At 33.9% G+C, this 19,474-nt stretch overlaps 1 protein-coding gene across 2 annotated transcripts in view; it reads right to left on the bottom strand.

Moving 5' to 3' along the window:
- The window catches only part of AGPAT4 (1-acylglycerol-3-phosphate O-acyltransferase 4), a 186,353-nt gene that overhangs the window by 22,651 nt on the left and 144,228 nt on the right, over nt 1-19,474 (bottom strand). For both annotated transcript variants that reach the window (XM_023503319.2, XM_003769595.4), the window contains exons 3-5: nt 17,939-18,108; nt 1,108-1,269; nt 109-262 (exon numbers count right to left, since the gene is read on the bottom strand). In XM_023503319.2, the coding sequence (XP_023359087.1) occupies nt 109-262; nt 1,108-1,269; nt 17,939-18,108 (486 nt within the window). The remainder of the gene's footprint in view (nt 1-108; nt 263-1,107; nt 1,270-17,938; nt 18,109-19,474) is intronic.

Below are 19,474 nucleotides of genomic sequence, written 5' to 3'. Positions count from 1 at the left end.
GGTGATAAAGAAAGCAAATATTACACACTGGAAGTGGGGGAGACTGGGAGTCTCTTTTGTTCTTATTGAAAGGGAAGAAAAAAAATTGCACCAAATGACTTTCCTTACCTACATTTCTTAAACACTTCACAGTGACAGCAAATCCCTTTGTGCGCGGGAGCAGGTGATATTTGAGTTTCGGCAGGCCCTTCGATTCTGCCACCTGCATACTGATTTGGTGCTTCTGCTGGGTGAATCTGGTACCCTCACAATGAATCAGAAACTGGAAACAACAAAGGAGAGAAATTAGAAACCATGGGAAAAGTGTATGTAAAAGCAAGAGACTGAATGAAAGCATCACATTTTCCTAGATGTCTCATGTCTATCAGGTAGTAGCTGTGCAGTCTGCCTCATGGGGCCCAGGTATCCAAATTTCTGAATAATATTCTCAGATTATATTACTTAGACATGACTCCAGCTAATATGTTCTTATAAGTTAGGAAACTATTAGTCTCAACTTTCCCACTGAGTATGATGGTGTTGGGGATGGGCAGAATGGAACTAATTATAAGGTGGGTTTGGGAATAGGCTTACGGGTCTCAAAATGCTTCCAAATCCTTTGATCTTGGGCTATAGCAAATATTAGCACTGGGTTTATCTAGGAAGGGCAGCTAGTTGGTGCAGTAGATGGAATCCAGGCCTGATCTCAGAAAGACTCTTGAGTTCAAATCTGCCCTCAGACACTTCCTAGCTATGTAGCTCTCTCACTTAAGTCTGTCTCAGTTTCCTCAACTATAAAGAGAGCAGAAGAAGGCAATGGCAAACCACTCCAATATCTCTGCCAAGAAAACCCGAAATGGTGTCATGAAGAGTTGAACTTGACTGAAATGATTGAACAATAATGATATTTAAGAAGTAGCAATAATGAAAAAAAAATTAACATCAACCTCCAATCATGATTATAAAAATATAAAAGAAATACAAATAGAACAAAGCAGGAGAAACTCTTACATCCTCAAGACCTGCCAGTCTTCTGAAATTTCAGGATACTCCTAGTGATGAGCAGAATTGGGGACTATCAGAACACAAATAGTTTTCAGTTAAGTCTGTTTCAAAGCTGTTACTTACCCAGAAGTTTTCAGGATAGTCACGAAGATTTACCAAACCCCTAATGACCGTCTCACGGTCTTCTTCCCACTTGCGGGAACAGAATACTATTTCCAGGAAATACCACATCCATCCAATTACAGGAACATAGGAAAGCTCTTTCTTAGCCAGAACTTTGGAACTCTGAAACAGACAAGAAGAGGGAGACCATAGGAGAAGTGAGAAGGAATTTTCTTTGAAATATTAGCCAAGCTAGTAATCAATAACCATTCCTATGCCTGCTATATACTAATCACTGGGCATTCAAAGGTAAAAATGAAAGTCCTTACCCTCAATAGCTTACATTTTCATGGAAGAATCAACACACACACAGACACACACACACACACACGTTTGTACTGTTTGGAATAAAGGCAGAGAATTTAGGATGCAGGTAAGAAGAGAAGACATTCAAGAGATAGCATCCAATACAAAAGTGTAGAGATGCGAATTTATAAATATCTGAGGCTAGATTTATACTCAGATTCTCCTGACTCCAGGTCTGGTGCTCTATCCACTGTACTACCTAGCAGCCCTTTGTTAATGGTCTATATTTCCATTTTCATCTTTTCCCCTTTTGAACCCACATAGGAATTCTCTTTTAGAACCCTCATCAATGAAATCTAAATATGCATCTGCAGAAACAGATGCTCCAAAGAAAGGCCCTTCCATAAGACAAAAACCTTTACATACATACTTACTCGCACTGTAATCTAGTCTTGTAAAAAAGTTTAAATGATTGGCTTTCGCAGACATTTTCTTGATCTGCCAAATTTTTGTCAAGTTTTCCTGTAGTAGAATTGACTGAGGTAATATGATTTTTTTTTAAGTTTTTATCATGGACTCAATAATCAACAAACACAAATATTTCCACGTACAAAAAAACAGAAGAAGTGATATATCCATTTAATTTAATAAATTAGCAAAGTTGTGCTTCCTTTTGCACTTTAATTCTTTTCTTTATTTCCCATAGAAATGACACTATACAATGGATAAAAAGAAGCATGGGAAGATTTGTCTTAACTAAAACAGAATGAGAGCAATTTATGCAGTGGCCATGATAAAAATGTAAAAGGAAAACAACTTGTAAAAATTACATAACTCTGATCCAAATAAGCAATCCAAACAAGATCAATAACGAAAGCTATCTTCAGTTTCTTGGGAATGAAGTACAGTACAACACATATAGAGTGGGTTATGCATTCTTAGACATAGCCAGTGTCCTCAGGATAATAAAAAATATCAGAAATCTTATATTCAGTGCCACGACTATTAATTCTGCTTTCAAATTTTTACTAAGATAATCATCTCAGTCCCACCAAATAAGCTATGGACTAATTTTCATGGCTTCTATATTTAGTCTGTTTTTGAATGCTATAAATGAGAAGGAAATGCCTGTCAGTCAAAAGCATAAATTCAGATTACCCTTAGAACCCATATAATCTTAGCTGTCAGAGCACAAGTATTCTAAAAAAAATAATAATTTTCAAATTCTATAGAATGGCAAAAGTAAAGTCATTTTCAAAGATTCAAAATACTACTCTGCCAAAGGCATATTACACTGTCCTCATCCCTTGCTCCTACTTACCATGACACTCTCAGTATACTTTTATTTTCCTTGTTTTTGATCTTGATAGTCACATGCTTCAAGATTAAAGTAATATTTTTTTCTTAGTCTTGAATGGTAAATTAGATTATTTCAGTGACAGGTGTGGGAGGAAAAATCTTTAAGAATAAAACATGCAATGTGTTCATCTCTTTCTAAGCTAAAAATAGATTGGATATTAGATCAATGTTAAATAAACGAATTATTTCAGGAAGACTCATGACTAAAATATAGAATTTGTGTGATATTAATATTTTCCCCAAAAGTCAAATTTTACAAGAGTGAATTTTACTTATAATTTGATTGATAATTTGAAAAAAAGTAACTGAAACCATAAAACAACTTTTAAAACTAATCAAGTTAAAATGTGAATTCATATTAAATTTGATAAATTAACTGAAGACAATAGTTTTAGGTTTCAAATGGTAACTGCTGGTGCTACACCTCTATAGATGTAAGAACAAAAGTAATAACTACTCCATATTAAATTCTAGATGCAACCAGGATAGAATAACAGAATTAGTAGATAAATGGAATGCTTTTATGTGTAGCTGATTTGGAGATGCATTCAAATATATTAAAACTCTTAGACTGGCAAAAAGTTCATGTTTTAAATCTGAGTTTCCTTATGTTAGTGTAATGCTTATGTTTTCTTGCATTATAATTTTTGGAAATATTATATTAAAGTGCTACTGATTTTTGGAATGACATCTAGTTTTCCTGATTTATTTGTCAAAACTATTAAATAGTGTGAACTTTTTTCTGGAAGACAATGTGCTCTCCCAGAATAACCTAAATATTCAGATATGTATACTCTGCTTTATTTTGAATTTGGTATATATATAAAACAGACTTTGGGATAATGAAAATGCTATTTGAAAACAAAGTGTGAAAAGTCAAGTTCCAAGGAGTAGGAATATTTGGAAGAAATTTGAATTTGAAAATGCTGTTTATATTATTTTTAAATGATAAAATTTGGTGATGATTAATGTTCTTGGAAAATCCAAGCCATGTCACTGTAGCCTAGTCACATGACCTAGTTTTTTAGGACTGTTAAATTTGTATCAATGAGGTAACCAGTGATTGATCAATTATAAGCACCAGAAAATTGTCTAAACTCATTGATACAAGAAAAAAGTCATTCCTTGAGTTAATATCAATTTGTTTTCAGGAAAATGAGTCAGGAGAGTAAAAATAAAAATTAAATGCAAAAAAACAGGGATGAGTGAAGTTGGTATCTTTGTTTTTGTACTGTATTGTCTGTATATAGCACTTTTCCAGAAGTATAATTCAAAGCAATCCCGAGAATGACCCAGATATTTAGAAAAGATATTCATCAAGAATGAATGTAGTTTTTTGGCCTACATATGGCAGGTACACTGCTGCAAGGTTTGGTCTTTTTGCCTTGACATGGCACAACCTCTTGTTTGGACAGAGCAGAACTTACCATACAAGACCATGTTCATTATTATTGCCTTTAGTCATTTATAAGTCAACTTATACAATAAAAGGGAAAAGATACGTCATGCATGCTGTTCTTTTGTCTTAAAAGATAAACAGAACTTTAAGCACTATGTAGGTAGAAGTTTAATATGGTTATACATGCACACATGCAATCACATGTGCATATCTGCACACATATTTGCATGTGCAATTTTATTTATATATGTATATATTTATATATAAACACATATGTGTATACACATGTATTTTTAATGTATATATTATGTTTCAGCCTCAGAACCACCTTATCAAGTAGGTGCTAGTATTCTCCATATTTTGCAGATAAGGAAACTAAGACTAAAGGTTTTTAAAACTTGACAAGATTCACATATCTAGTAAGCATCTAAAACAAGATTTGAACTCATTGTTTTCTTTTTTCCAAGTCCAAAACATTGTTTGGGTGCCTCTTCATCTTATCTGATTTCCCAATATTTTGTCCCTTATAGATAAAGCAGTGCAAAAAGATTGGTGGGTTACTAGAAAAAATAAAAAGAAATGCTATACTATAGCAAAAATAACAGTTATTACATTATATCAAATGCTAGAGGGAAATAAGGATCACTTTAGGGGAAGACAATTTTTGCAGAAAGTCACAGCTGTTCTCCTAGAGTAGGAATTGGGGGGAGGGGGAAGTAAAAAGGTTACAGATCTAGGCTATGAAGTCAGCCTATTTTTCGTTTTTCTAAATTTCTTGGTCATTCTCTGGATTGTTTTGAATTATACACTGGAATACTTGCTATACCTCACACATTATAATTCATCTCTCATCTCCACAGCTTTTCATAGGCTGTTCCTCATCTCTGAATTGCTCTCCCTTTTCTATTTTTAGAATTCTTAGTTTTCTTCAGAATTCATTCATTTGCCAGGTCCTCCACGAAGCCTTAGCTGATCTCTTCTCTGCTATCAAACTACCTTGCATTTTTATAAATGTATATGCATAATTTCTTTTCCTCTGCTAAAAGAAAGCAATCTGAGAGCAGAGACTTTAATTTATGTCCTAGTGTCTCCCCTTCACCTTACACAATATGCCTGGAACACAGAAAGTGCTTAATAAATACTTGTTGGCTGATACCAGTTTCAGAATTGGTTTGACTTTAGATCACAAAACAGCCCTTCAGACACAACCTTTCAAAAACAGAGAATCGTTGTTAGGGATTTTCACTCCTGCAATGAACCTTAAAAAAAAAAAAAAAAAAAAAAGTAGCAGCAACAACCAAAAAGTATCTCATCATTAGTTCTGAAAATGAAGTATTAACTATGTTTTGTTGCTGAAAGAAAGCCCTTCATAGGGTTAAGGCTATTGGTGTGCCTTACTGTTCCAGAGCTGAAATTATCTGACCCAATTCGCATCCTTACAAGAGTAAGGCAGGACTGTTGGTTAATCTATTCTAGAGTAATAAAATCAAGGTTAGGGTAAAGGTTCTAGAATGTATTATTTGCATATTCTTTTAGTGCTGCAGAAAACTGAATTCAATAACCTTTAAGCCTCACCAAAGTCTCTAAAATTTCCATGCAACAGTTGTAAAATGTGAACTGATGACTGCTCTAAAAGGGTGAAACAATATTTTTTTTTTAAAATGATGCAATTCTTTACAAAGTCAGCATAAGGTTGTGAACTGGTTTGTTTAAATGCAATTAATACCATAGAACAACTTGTTCATCAGAAAAATCTGCGATTTCAAGAGCAAAGGAACATTCCTAGCAGACAAAGCAAGGCTGCAATCGACCCTGACTGAAAAAGAAACAGAAAATGAGATTCTAGGATGTCCTCCAGGCAGTTGGATATGACAGGATGTGACAACAATATCACATCTTGCTCCAGAAACAAATAAAGGATGAAAAACTTCGGGCAAGTTAGATACCCTGCCCTACCTTCCTCCAATGTCACATCTGGCTTCATTCACAGTTCACAGTAAATAGCAAGTTAGACCACTAACAACAAGGTCCTGGAATACAGCCTGTCTCCTAGCCCTGGAACAACACAACAGAGATTACACTGCAGCACAACACCTATGTAGAATAAAGGCTTGAATTGGACATCAAAGCCTCATTGTGAAAGGTCTGTGGCAGGAGAAAACACAGATATTTTGGCTTGAAAGGAAAAAATTAGATAGTGGTGAGACAGGAAACCCCAGCTAAAATCGAAGCTTAAGGCTAACCATGTCCTTGTCTACTCAAAGTCCTAGTGGTTCTCTATTAGGTATAAAAGACATTATTCTGTTGGGTATTTAAAGCACTTCACAATCAGGTTCCAGCCTATCTTTCTAGCTTGATTATACATGCTGCATTACAGAAAAAGAGTCAATGTTTCTCCAACATAGGGATTCCAATTCCATCCATAGTCAGCATTCTCTAGCATCCATCAGCAAGTAGGTGATACAGGGGATAAAGCATTAGGCTAGGAGTCAAGAAGACCTGAATTCAAATCCAGCTTTGGAGTCAATTACATGACCCTGGACTTAACCTCTATTTAAACTACACCTACCTCCCAGAGTAGTAATGAAGATCAAATGAGATAATATTTATAAAACATCAAGCACAGTGTGGTGCACATAGGGAACTCAAAATTTTAAAAGAAAGAAAGAAATTCAGTTGGGAAAAAAAGAAAAACATTGGGTTAGGAAGTAGAAGCATCTTTTTTTTCTTTTTTTTTTTATTATAATAACTTTTTATTGACAGAACCCATGCCAAGGTAATTTTTTTTTTACAACATTATCCCATGCACTCACTTCTGTTCTGATTTTTTCCTCCCACCCTCCACCCCCTCCCCTAGATGGCAAGCAGTCCTATATATGTTGAATATGTCGTAGTATATCCTAGATACAATATATGTGTGCAGATCCAAACAGTTTTCTTGTTGCACAGGAAGAATTGGATTCAGAAGGTAAAAATAACCCAGGAAGAAAAACAAAAATACAAACAGTTTACATTCATTTCCCAGTGTTTTTTCTTTGGGTGTAGCTGCTTCTGTCCATCATTGATCAATTGAATCTGAATTAGGTCTCTTTGTCAAAGAAATTCGAAGTAGAAGCATCTTAAGTCTTAGGGAAGAAACTGTCCGATTTGGATCAAAACAGCCATTTTTAACATTTATAAAGCAGAAAATCTGCTCATGGATCATTGAGTAGGCTGGATGAGAACAACAAATATTTATTAAAAGTCTACCATGTGCAACTTAATTTACACTAGTCTAATGCTTAGGCTGTTAACCCAAAACAATTATACAAGAGGACAGAAAATGTCTAGTATTAAAAGGATAAATCTTTACATTTCAAGGTTTGAGGTGTGAAAGCAAATTAGGCAGAAAAGGAGATAACAGAAAAGGAGACTGAACTTCAGATATGAGTTTGAGGAATTTTTATTCACAGGACTCCAACAGATATTTTCATTAAAAGGATATCTGGGTTTTTTGGGTTTTTTACAGATTAAAAACTTCAAAATGATTGACTTAGTAGAACCATGGCCTTACTGCAGAAGGGGACCTCACAAAGGTTGTCTAGTCCAATATTCTCATTTTATAAACCAACTACTGAGGTCACATAAGCAGTATATATCGGAAGCAGGATTTGAACTCTGCTGTTTCCAGAGCTAGCATTATCTCCTATGTACCAAATTGTCTCCCAAAGTTTCCAAGAACAAAAAAAAAAAACTTATTTCTTCCTAATGCAATCTAAATGTACAAGAAAAAAGGAGGATCTTATTCTTCTACACTATCTTGTCATTCAATTGCTTTTCAGCTGTGTCCGACTCCTTGTGATCCCATTTGGGATTTCCTTGGCACAGATACTAGAGTGGTTTGCCATTCCCTTCTCCAGCTCATTTTACAGATAAGGAAACTGAAGCAAATGGGGGTAAGTGACTTAACTAAGATTCACACTTCTGGCAAATGTTTAAAGCTGAATTTAAAGTAATGCAGATGAGCCTTCCAGGTTCCACTTCTGGCACTCTATTCACTTCACCATCTTGCCAACAGTCCTTACTAACCATGGCACTTAAGATATAGCTATAAAGGATTCTATTACAAGACAAACCTGTGCAATAGAATTGATTGTGTCCTTATTTTTTTTAAATAAATCTTTATTTATAAAGAAGATGATAACGCATTCCTGCAGCTACATTTAAATGTAACACAAAGAAGTATTACTAAAGTTAAAGTATTTTCAAAGTAAAAACCTATTTCAGTTATTCTTCAAAGTAGGAAGATTAATAACGATGAAAATAATAATGATGACACATTTATTCAGTGCCTTACTGTTGTGTACATCATCCTGTAAATTTACACATGTCTACATGCATGTGCACATGTATTTATAATTGTGTATAATGGATGTATATATGTGCACATTTAGAGAATATATCTATATGCATGTGTATGCTTATATTATATATAAAAATTTGATCCTGCCAAAAGTCCTGTTAATGATACAAACTTTTTTTTTTCCCTTTTAGAGATGAATAAACTGAAGCTCATCAAGATAAAATGATAAGCTCTAAGACAGATAAGCAAGTAGGAAATAATTCTAGGCCTCTAAAGTTGGCTTTCTGGTCACAAGGTCAAGTGTGTTACTTCTACTTCACCTCCACAGTTCTCCAAGATAAGACTGGTATGTGAATTAACAGGAACAAATCAAAGATAGCCATTTAGTGTGCGAATTAGGATGATGCACATCTGATCTAATCCATTTTTTTTTGGTCATTGAGTCCCTATCTTCTAGCAATTCTACTGTCAGAAAAAAAAATACCATAAATCATTAAGATCCTGGAAAAATCCCAAAGGATTACCAAGCAAAATGAACACGATTCCACAATTAGTCATTTCCCCAAGGGATATGATGAAAACAGACATCAAGAAATATATCTCTCTAAGAACTCCCAGCTTCTAGGCTCCCATACTAAGGCACAGACCAACCCCCACCAATCTGCTAAAGTCAAACCCAGAGTTTCATCCTCATGACCGCATTCAGGAATACTTCAATATCACTTAATAACACCTCACTTTCACCTCTAGAGGCACCTGGTCCAGTGGCCAGATATAAATCAAGATGATTGGAGATGGCCCTGGATGAAGTAGGAGATGTTGGCTTTTTTAAGCTAATATCTTTCTTTAACAGGTCTGATTTTAAAAATTTGAATCATCTCTCTATTATTTAAGAAATGAGGTCTTTATCAGAAAAATTTGTAAAAACTTTTAATATTACATCATTGTCTATATAAGTACCTTTTAGCAAAATATAGTTTCCCTGTTTATCTCTTTTAATTAAGTCTCTTTTTTGCTTTTGTTTTGTCTGAAATGATTGCTATCCTTGCCTTTGTTACTTCAACTAAAGCAAAATAGATTCTGCTCCAGATCTTTATTTTAACTGTGTGTCTTTGTGTTTCAAGTATGTCTCTTATGAGCAACATATTATTAGATTCTGGTTCCTAATTTATTCTGGTATCCATTTTATGAGCTTATCCCATTCACATTCTCAGTCACGATTTGATTAATGTTCAGTGCTGTCTAATTTTTCATGACCCCATTTGGGGATTTTCTTGGCAAAGATACTGCTATTTGCTATTTCCTTCTCTAGCTCACTTTACAGATGAGGAAACTGAGGCAGAGTTGAGTGACTTGCCCAGAATTACAGAGCTAAATAAGTATCTGAAGCTGGATTTGAACTTCAGAAGTTGAATCATCCCAACTTCAAGACTGGCCCTCTCTTCACTATCTATCCACTATACCACCTCGCTGCCTTCAAGTTATGATTACTATGTATTTCCCTCCCTCCAATTTTCTTTCATCTTTCTTTCTCTTTTTATCCTGTTTTTTGTTTTATTTCTGATAACTGCCTGTCTTAAATTGTCCTCCCTTTTATCTCTCTCTCTCTCTCCCCTCATCCATTATCCTCTTCCTCTCCTATATCCCTTTTAATTATAATAGATTTCTATAATTAATTCTATGGGTATGTTTATGTGATCTTTTTCTTTGAATTAATTCCAATGAAAGTAAAGTTCAAGCATTGCCTGCTCCCCCATTTTCTTCTCCATTGTAAAAGTTTTTTTGCATGCTCTTTTGTGTAAGCTTTGAGGTTGCTATCACAGCCATTTCCAAAGCCCACCTCTGGTGATTGTGCCAAACAAAAGCCTACTCCAGTCACAGACCTCTCCTGATAATCTCTTTAACTGTTTTAGGCTGGAAGAATGTCTCACTCTGACCTTTAATTGGCTCTGCTGTTCCAAAATTTGATTTGAGGCATTTATTTATTCAGAGAGGAATGCTGAGTTTAGCTGGATTCTAGGATGGATTCCACCATATTGGCTCCACATCTGAGGCAGAATTTTGAACTCAAATCTTCCTGATTCTAAGTTCAGCACTCAGTCACTGGGCAGTAGCATACACTTTGAAAACTTTAATTGAAATTTGGCAAGAACAAATGTACATATTTGTTCATTTTTAAAGTTTTGAACTTAAGATACATTAGATACATTTTAGATACATTAGATACATTTAACTGAAAAGTATGTTTCTGATGAAAATTTCCAGTTAAAAACTAATACAGACCATGAAAAATTTGAGGTGAGCTCCTATTTCAACATTTGAGCAAATTTCCAAGGTCTAAAGTTTTTATAACCCTATGCCATTCTATGGGTACCTTTCTAAAGGAATTTGAGTTAAATAAAACAGTAGGTCAAACTTTGAGTTGTTATTTTGATTCAACTCAGTAATCCCAAAATCACTGCAATAAGTCCTTTAAAAGAATATACTATGCATTTTTTAGATCCTAATAAAATATTATACTCAGCATGATAATTTGGCCAAATAAAGCACACACTTTTAAACTATCCCAGTCAACATAACATTCTCTTATCTAATCTTGCATTGAAGGTACCTCCCAATCTGGATCTAATAATCTACCTTTCCCGATTTATTTGCTACAACATCTCTCCATATATGTTCTACTCCAACAAAAATAGACTATTACTTGTGACTTAAAAAACAATTTGGCCTTTTTAAAAATCTTTTTGCACCACCTAAAATACCCTATCTTGTTTTTCTGAAAACAAAAATAACCATTTTTCAAGAAATGCCTTGGTTACCACTTTCATAAAAAATGTATCACAAGAGTGCCTTATTATATAAATTTATATATGTATATAAAAAATTCCCCTTACTAGATTATAAATTTCTTGGCAGAAAAGAATTCTTTGTAGCATAATGCTTTGTATATTGTAAGTATTAGTATCTGTCGAATGAACGAATGAATGAATAAATGACTACTTTTATGTAACCCTTTCTATACTTACCATCACAATTCATTAAAATAAGCTTTGTTTTCAGACTAGGACAACATCGGAGTTTTTCTTCATGAATATTGCAAAACATATTAGTACTGAAAATGTCATAAAATATAGTTCCCTTAGTAAAAAAAAAATAAAGAAGGTTTTTCTGTCATAAGAATGTCATCTTTATGCACACCTGCATTTTTGATTTCCTTCACAAGCTAATTGTACAATATTTCAGAGTCTGATTCTTTTTGTACAGCAAAATAACGTTTTGGTCATGTATACTTATTGTGTATCTAATTTATATTTTAATATATTTAACATCTACTGGTCACCCTGCCATCTAGGGGAGGGGGTGGGGGGGGGGTAAGAGGTAAAAAATTGGAACAAGAGGTTTGGCAATTGTTAATGCTGTAAAGTTACCCATGCATATATCCTGTAAATAAAAGGCTATTTAAAAAATAAATAAATAAAAAAAAAAAAGAATGTCATCAAAAAAAAACATCATTTAAGTGATGGCTATGTTTATAGACTATATGGCATTGAATGAATACAATATTTTCCAAAATGGAAAAAAAGAAGTAACTATGACTTAATGACATCAATTTATATTTTTAAAATTACATAGGAAAGGTTCTCAATAAATGTATATCAAAACTATCATGTATTTTCTTTGAGAGAGCTAGATAGCATGAACATATTTTAAGATAAAAAAAAAACACTAAAATTTTAAGAAATCAGAACTTAGTACCTGACACTTAAATGTATCCATGAAACATATTTTTGAGAGGGGGAGAAGGGAAGGAGAATTAAGAGGGAATAAGAGAGGAAGGTAAGGGGACATAGAGAGAAGGGGTATGGGAGTAGAAACAGTAAACACAAGATTAGATTTGAAGTTAATAAACCTTGGTTTAAGGTCTAGGTTTTAGTGTGACTTTAGGTAAGTTAATTAAGTATATTGAGTGTTCATTTCCCAACTGATAAAACAAGGTAGGCATAGATGACATGCAAGATCTCTTCTCATGCTATAACTTTGATGTGCACATTCTGCCAAATTTCTGTGCATTCTTTTTCCCACAGACCAAAATTAAATAAACATACTAGATGCCATAAATAACACCTATTATGCAGTATAAGCATTATGTATTATGCAGTGAATTCCATCTCAGGTGGGAATTAGAGAGAATTCAAGAAGAAAATTAATTTTATGGCATCACAAGCAATTTGGAACAGTCCTGGTTTGGGGGGCATTAAAGGCATATTTTGCATTGATTAAGAGCCTATTATATGCCAAGAAGTATATGCCAAGAAGGGGGAAAAAATCTCCCTTGTTCATATTCATGGTCCAATGGGAGAGACATTAGACAATTATATGCAAACAAGGTACATACCGGATAAATGAATGGTAATCAACAGATGGAAGGCATTAGCATTAAGGGAAATCAAAAAAATCTTTCCTATTGTAAGTAGGATTTTAGCTAGGACTTGAAAGTCAGGAAGCATAGAGAAGGAGCGTTCCAGGCATAGAATTCTGCCAAAGGAGGCAGTAAAGAACAGTCGAAAAGGCACTCGCTCTGGAATTAAAGCACCTGCCACTCTGATGTTTACCACCTGTGTGACTTTGGGCCTCAGTTACTTCCTCTGTAACAAAGCTTTTCAAACCATGGGTTACAGCCTCACATGGGACTGAGTAGCTCAATGTTAGGTTCATGAGATTATGATTTATTATCAGTAAATGTTTGATTTGTATAATACCAATAGCAAAATACTCAGCACTGCATATCAATTTCCCAGGTTCAAAGGGATCATGAATGGGAAATGTTTAAGAAGCCTGGATCTATAAAATGAGGAAAATTGAACTAAATGGTACTTCCTGCTTTTAAATTTATGATTCTTCAGTCTATCCAATTGAGTAGAAGCCTTCTTTTAGTTTTTAAAATATTTTTTGGCCACCAATCCCACATCCAGTTGTCCATATCATGTATCTCTCCCTGTAGAACCAGTTTGCCTCCTTTTCCAATCACACACGTCCTTGAAGAGATTCCTTTTGCTTAAAGTTATCCATTAAATGATGAATATGCAATGAGACTGTTTTCTACTACTTTTAAGGGTTCACAAAAATAAACCTGCCACTTTGGAATATTGCCAGATGAATTATCTGATATTTGATATCAAACAATTACTGGGCAAAAAGGCTTTGTCCTCCTTCTAGAAGTTCCCTTGGGAGGAAAAAAAAAATTGGACCATCTTAACTGGTCCAATTTGCAACAAAATTTCCAACAATTTCCAATGAAAGCTACAATTGTTTTCCCTTTAATCTTTTCATGTCTTTACACTGTTTTAGATAAGCCCTTCAATTAATTATAATTGGCAAAGTATCAGCCAAGACAGTGAGGTGGTACAGTGAAAAGTACCAGGCCTGGAGTAAAACATCTTCATGAATTCAAATCTAGCCTTAGACCTTTACTAACTGTGTGACCTTGGACAAGTCATTTAATCCTATTTGCCTCAGTTTCCTCATCTATAAAATGTGAGATGGAAATGAAAAACCACTACAGTATCTTTGCCAAGAAAATCTCAGATAGCGTCATAAAGTATTGGACATGACTGAAAAACAATTTAACAATAACAACAAAAATAACAAATATTTTAATATTCTTCCTTTATTGGAAAAAGAGGAAAATGATTCACACTGTTACTGAAGGTTATTTATTTGAAAAAGACAGCTGTGACTTAGGAGACTTTTAAAAAAATTAAACCAGGAAATTGCACTTGAATAAGAAATCTCAAAATATATGAGAATACTATTGAGCAGTGGCTCCCACACTTTCAAAGTCACTTTCAGTCACTTTAAAAGACAAGAACCTTGATCAATGTAATAATCAATTATGATTACAGAGCATCAATTTTAAAAAGCATTCTGCCATCCTCCTCAAAGAGAAGAAATGGACAAGAGATGCAGATGACTCATATTTTTGGACCAAAAAATAGGCATTGTTCTACTTGTTTTGATACATATTTGTTATAAGGATATTGTTTTTCTTTTTTTAGTGGGAGGAGGCTTGTTTAAAGGGGAAAGAATAACATTTGGTAATTGGGGGAAAAGATAAAATATAAGGTAAAACAATTACTATTGAGCCACTGCTTTCAAGTCATTTGGTTTTGCAAGAAATCCCAAAGAAAATCTATATCCAACTTATTGAAAAAAATGCTTACCAGAACTAATAAGAATATAAAATAATACAAACAAGAAATGGTCAAAGGATACAAACAACCAGTTTTTAGAGGAAGAAATCAAAGCTATGGTCATATGGAAAAAATGCTCTAAATAATTATGGATTAGAGAAAGGCAAATGAAAACCATTCTGAGATAACACTTCACACATCAGAAATGACAAATGCTGGAGGGGATAAGGAAAAACTGGTATACTAATGAAGTACTAGTACAGTTATGAACTGGTTCAATCATTCTGGAAAACATTTTGAAACTATACTCAAAGGCCTATAAAACTGTGTATATATAACCTTTGATCCTGCAATTTCACTACTAGGTCTGTACCTCAAACAAATCAATAAAAAAAAGGAAAAGGACCTATGTGTACAAAAATATTTAAGGCAGCTCATTGGCAGGCAAATAACTGGAAGTCAAAGAGATGTTCATCAATTGGTTACTGGCTGAACAAGTTATAGCAAATGATTGTGATGGAGTATTATTGTGCTGTGGGGAAATGATGATGGATGTGGTTTCAGAAAAATATGGCAAGATCTATATGACCTGATGCTTAAGTAATAAGAGAAGAATCAAGAGATTATTATGTATAGCAAAAACAATATTATAATATTGTGTACACACAATAGTGTAAAATTGTGAAAGACTCGACTGTTCTGATCAATGCAATGATCCAAGAAAATTTCAGGGAACTCATAATGAAAAAAATGCTATCTACCTCCAGAGAGAATTGATGAAATCCGAGTGTAACCTTGAAATTTTCTGGATTTTGAAGAGTTTTCTTTCTTTTTTTCTCCTCTGTTTAAAAATATGGCTAATGTGCAGATGTGTTTTACATGATTACACATGTATAGTTGATATCATCTTACTAGTTTCTCAGCAAGTGGGAGAGAGGGATGGGACAGAGAGAGAGAATATGAAACTCAAAATTTAAAAAAAAAAGAATATTTAAAATAAATAATTTCAATTAATAATTTTATTTTGTTTATAACTATATACATAATTCATATTTGATTATATATTAGTTTTATTTAATATAGTTTATTGCTAATAATTATTTAATGTAATAATTTAATTAGTAAATGATAATTTGTGTTAATAACTGTATGTCAATATAGTTGGTTTTCTTTGTATAGTTGGTAATCCTATGTATTTTATTTAATATACTTAAATCATTATTCTGAAATGGGCCAAAAAGTTTCAATGACAAAGAATATGAAAAAGCAGAGCAATGCAGATATACTCTACTTATTCAATAGTCTTTGTGAAATATAATGGTTTGAGCCAAAACCAACAATAGAAGGGATATGACCAGTCCAGAGAACAGTAAAATGGAATACTCAATGTTGTGCCTCTATTCATTTGGCCAAGGATTATATTAGCTTTCTAGGCTGCCCTTTACTCTAGTGACTCACTTTAGTATTTTGCAGCCCACTAATACCCAATTTTTTTTTTTCACAGATAGTGTTGTCTTTCTAGCATTCTACCTGGATAGCCTTTAAAAAGGGGTTCCTTCACTCATCAGCAAGGCATTGCTTATGGGGCTTAGTTCATTTAATAACACTATTTATTTAAAAAGGACACTAAGACATTCACAGGCAACTGATTTACCACATCAGGAATTCTCATGGGTGTCTATAGTTGAAAAAAACCAAAAACAAAAAAAAGATAGCTTTGAAAGCCACTAACAGCAATAGATTATATGTCACAAAATGGAATTGTTATTCTTTGTAATTTCCTGTGTTGGTCTCTACCTTTTTTGTATATGTCTTTATGTTTGCATTTAGTTGTTTCTACATCACTATCCCTCTAAGCCTCTTTTTAGATTATCTCTGTTACCTTTCCCCTGTTCCTCCCTCATAATTCCCTTTCCCCATTAGTTCAATTCTTTCTCCTCTACCTGAAGAAGACAAGATATGGAACTGGAAATAGTATTTATATTTGTCACACTAAAAAAATACAAGCAAAAATAAAAATATGCTATAAAGTCATAACCTGTGATTGTACTGGTGTGGAAATTTCCTTGATTAATATAAGTGATGATGAATCTATAACCAGTCTAGTAAGTTGCCTGATGAATATATAGTTATAAGTTGAAGGGGAAGTAACTTGCCAGTAATAAAAAGGTGATAAAAGGTGAAATTTGAAACCAGAATACCAAGTCCTGACTTGAGTAACATAGCCTCAAAGAAGCAATTAAACATTTCAATAGATGTGCCCATCAATTGATTTTTTCCCATGAAACAGTGATATGAAAAGTGTTTTAATTCTTCAACTAAAGTACAGATATTGTCATATTATAAACAACATGAAGTCCTTGAAAGCAGTCTTGCTTTACTATTTGTATCTTTCATCACTTTAGAATAGGGTTTTGTATATGAAGCATATAATAAATGCTTTTTTCATTCATTCCTTCATTCACTCATTCAGAGTAAAGAGCAGACCATGTAGATGGTCCTCAAGTACCACATTTTGGAAATCAGAGTTCAAACATGCCCAAGTAACACTTAAGTAGGTTGAATACTCCAAGTTTGATTGAATTGGCGAATAAGGCCATTTCAATATGAAGAGAAACTTTCATGATATGAAAATAATTGCACATCTAGTTCAAAAAGAGAAATAAGCTCAGGATTGGGGGTTCGTACTTATCTTGGGTCATGGAAAATTTGATTCACTTTGGACTGAATGGGAGAGGCAGAAATGAATCAGTTTGATTTTGATTTGGTCATACATCCAAATGAGAGAGGGAATAAAGGACAAAGAGTCTCAAAGAAGGAAGCAACTCAACATATAACAAAAATAATTACAACTTTTTTTTTCAAGACAAAGGTGGGATTTTGCATTTTCTTAGTCATAGAGGTTTTACATTTTATTGGAAGCAAGCTCTTATAGGAACTTATTCAAGTCTTCTTCATAAGAATTTGAGGAGCATATTACCATGTAGATATTGATAAGTTAAGCTTGCCCCATCTGTATGGCCCCAAGTTACCTAACTTCCCTCCTCCTTTTCTTCTCTTCTATAAAAGTATATGTTTCCAAGTGTGCAAGAATGAATAGGTGATAATATATATAAACTTCTTAAGAATATTTTAACCAGGTAGATACGTTACACTCACTTCCAGAAATTCTGAATAAATTGGAGAGAAAAATCAAGTTATATTAATGAACAAAAGCAAATTATCTCATTTGCCCCAAGATAAAATATGACTCACCCCTAAGACCCCAAATCGTTCACAAAAGTTCCAACCACAGAGAAAGTCGATTTCAAAGTTGTGGTTAAGGATTACGATGGCATTTTCCTTCCCGTACTTGCCATAATCCTTGGGTTCGGTGTAGAGCGTGCACTGAGTACCTGACCACCATTCCAGCAGCATTACCAACTCTAGAACAAACCACAACAAATAAAGACATTTAGTGAATCTCTTTGGTGACTAAAAGTCATTTACACTGCTGGACACCTTGCTTTGCATTCCTACTTTAAGAGAAAATCATCTATTCGGATAGATTGAATCAGTAATTCGAAACATTCAAATCCAAGGATCAGACATAAAATGGTTTCACAACAGCAGAAAGAGAAGCAAGAATGGGTGCAGTGATCTTCAGGAAAGGCAGGTGGGAGCCTTTGAGATAGTAAACTTTCATTCTCTGACTAAGCATCTAGGGGAGAGACAATAAATCAGAAATCTTGGCTCCCATCAATAGCATGTGCCTTCTTGTTTATTGTGCTCTAAAAAGAACAAGGTGAGATGATGCATGGCACTTTTTATATCCTGGAAAATGACTAATTGTGATGCTTACAAACTCCATCAAAGGCTATTAAATACTCTATTTTTCTTTGCCACTTAGAACACTTGAGAGTGCTAGGAATAACAAAATGGAAGAGAAGTGAGAAGACACAAATTTTTTTATGAGACTTGAAGGAGAAGCATAAACAAATAGCAAAAGTGTGGGTAAGATTATTTAGAAACAGAATACAGCAGTTCCTTCCCTAAAATATTACTCTAATGTCTCCTTATGCTAGGGAAGAGATACTACATTCTCAGACTGACAGGAGCATACTAGATGGACTAGGCAAGGATCACTTCAAAGTTGGGGATCACTAAAAACTGATAAGAGATTTTCTAATAAGGTGTATAACATATACTGATATAAAGGCAACCTACCCCAAAGAATCAGGAAACATAAGGACTAAAGGAAATGATGTATTTATCACAATGTGCCTAAGTGAAAGAGTAAGTAGTTGGAATTTTATTGAGATAACTATGATACAGAGGTCTTTGTAACATTTCAGAAATACACATGGAACTTCTGGCTACATCTTTTTTTTAAAAAAAAAAAAAAAAGCTCAGGTTAATTGCTACTTTCTAACATGGAACATCTCCTGATCTATCCCATATATAACTGTTTCTGGGATTCTGTCTCAAGATGAAAGCATATTAGAGACTATCAAGTCAACATCCTCATTTATATATGAGGAAACCAATGACTTGCCACAAGTAATAAATGACAGAATGACTCAAAACCACTGTTCTATCCACTGGATTAAGTATAAGTTCCCTGAGGGTAAGAGTTGTTTCTTTTGCCATTATATTTCCTACATCTAGCTAGGGGATAACATAAAGGGTTTTGATTGTGAATCACTATCAGCCTGCAAAGATTTTTGATCACCTGCTACTCAATGTCTGATAAATATTTATTGATTGAAATCAATCCATAATCAGAAGCCTATATACCAGACTTACTTATAA

The sequence above is a fragment of the Sarcophilus harrisii genome, chromosome 4, assembly GCF_902635505.1.
Source record: "Sarcophilus harrisii chromosome 4, mSarHar1.11, whole genome shotgun sequence".
NCBI classification, from domain to species: Eukaryota; Metazoa; Chordata; class Mammalia; order Dasyuromorphia; family Dasyuridae; genus Sarcophilus; species Sarcophilus harrisii.
The sequence above is the reverse complement of the archived record's forward strand: the minus strand, read 5'-3'. Positions and strand labels throughout refer to the sequence as shown.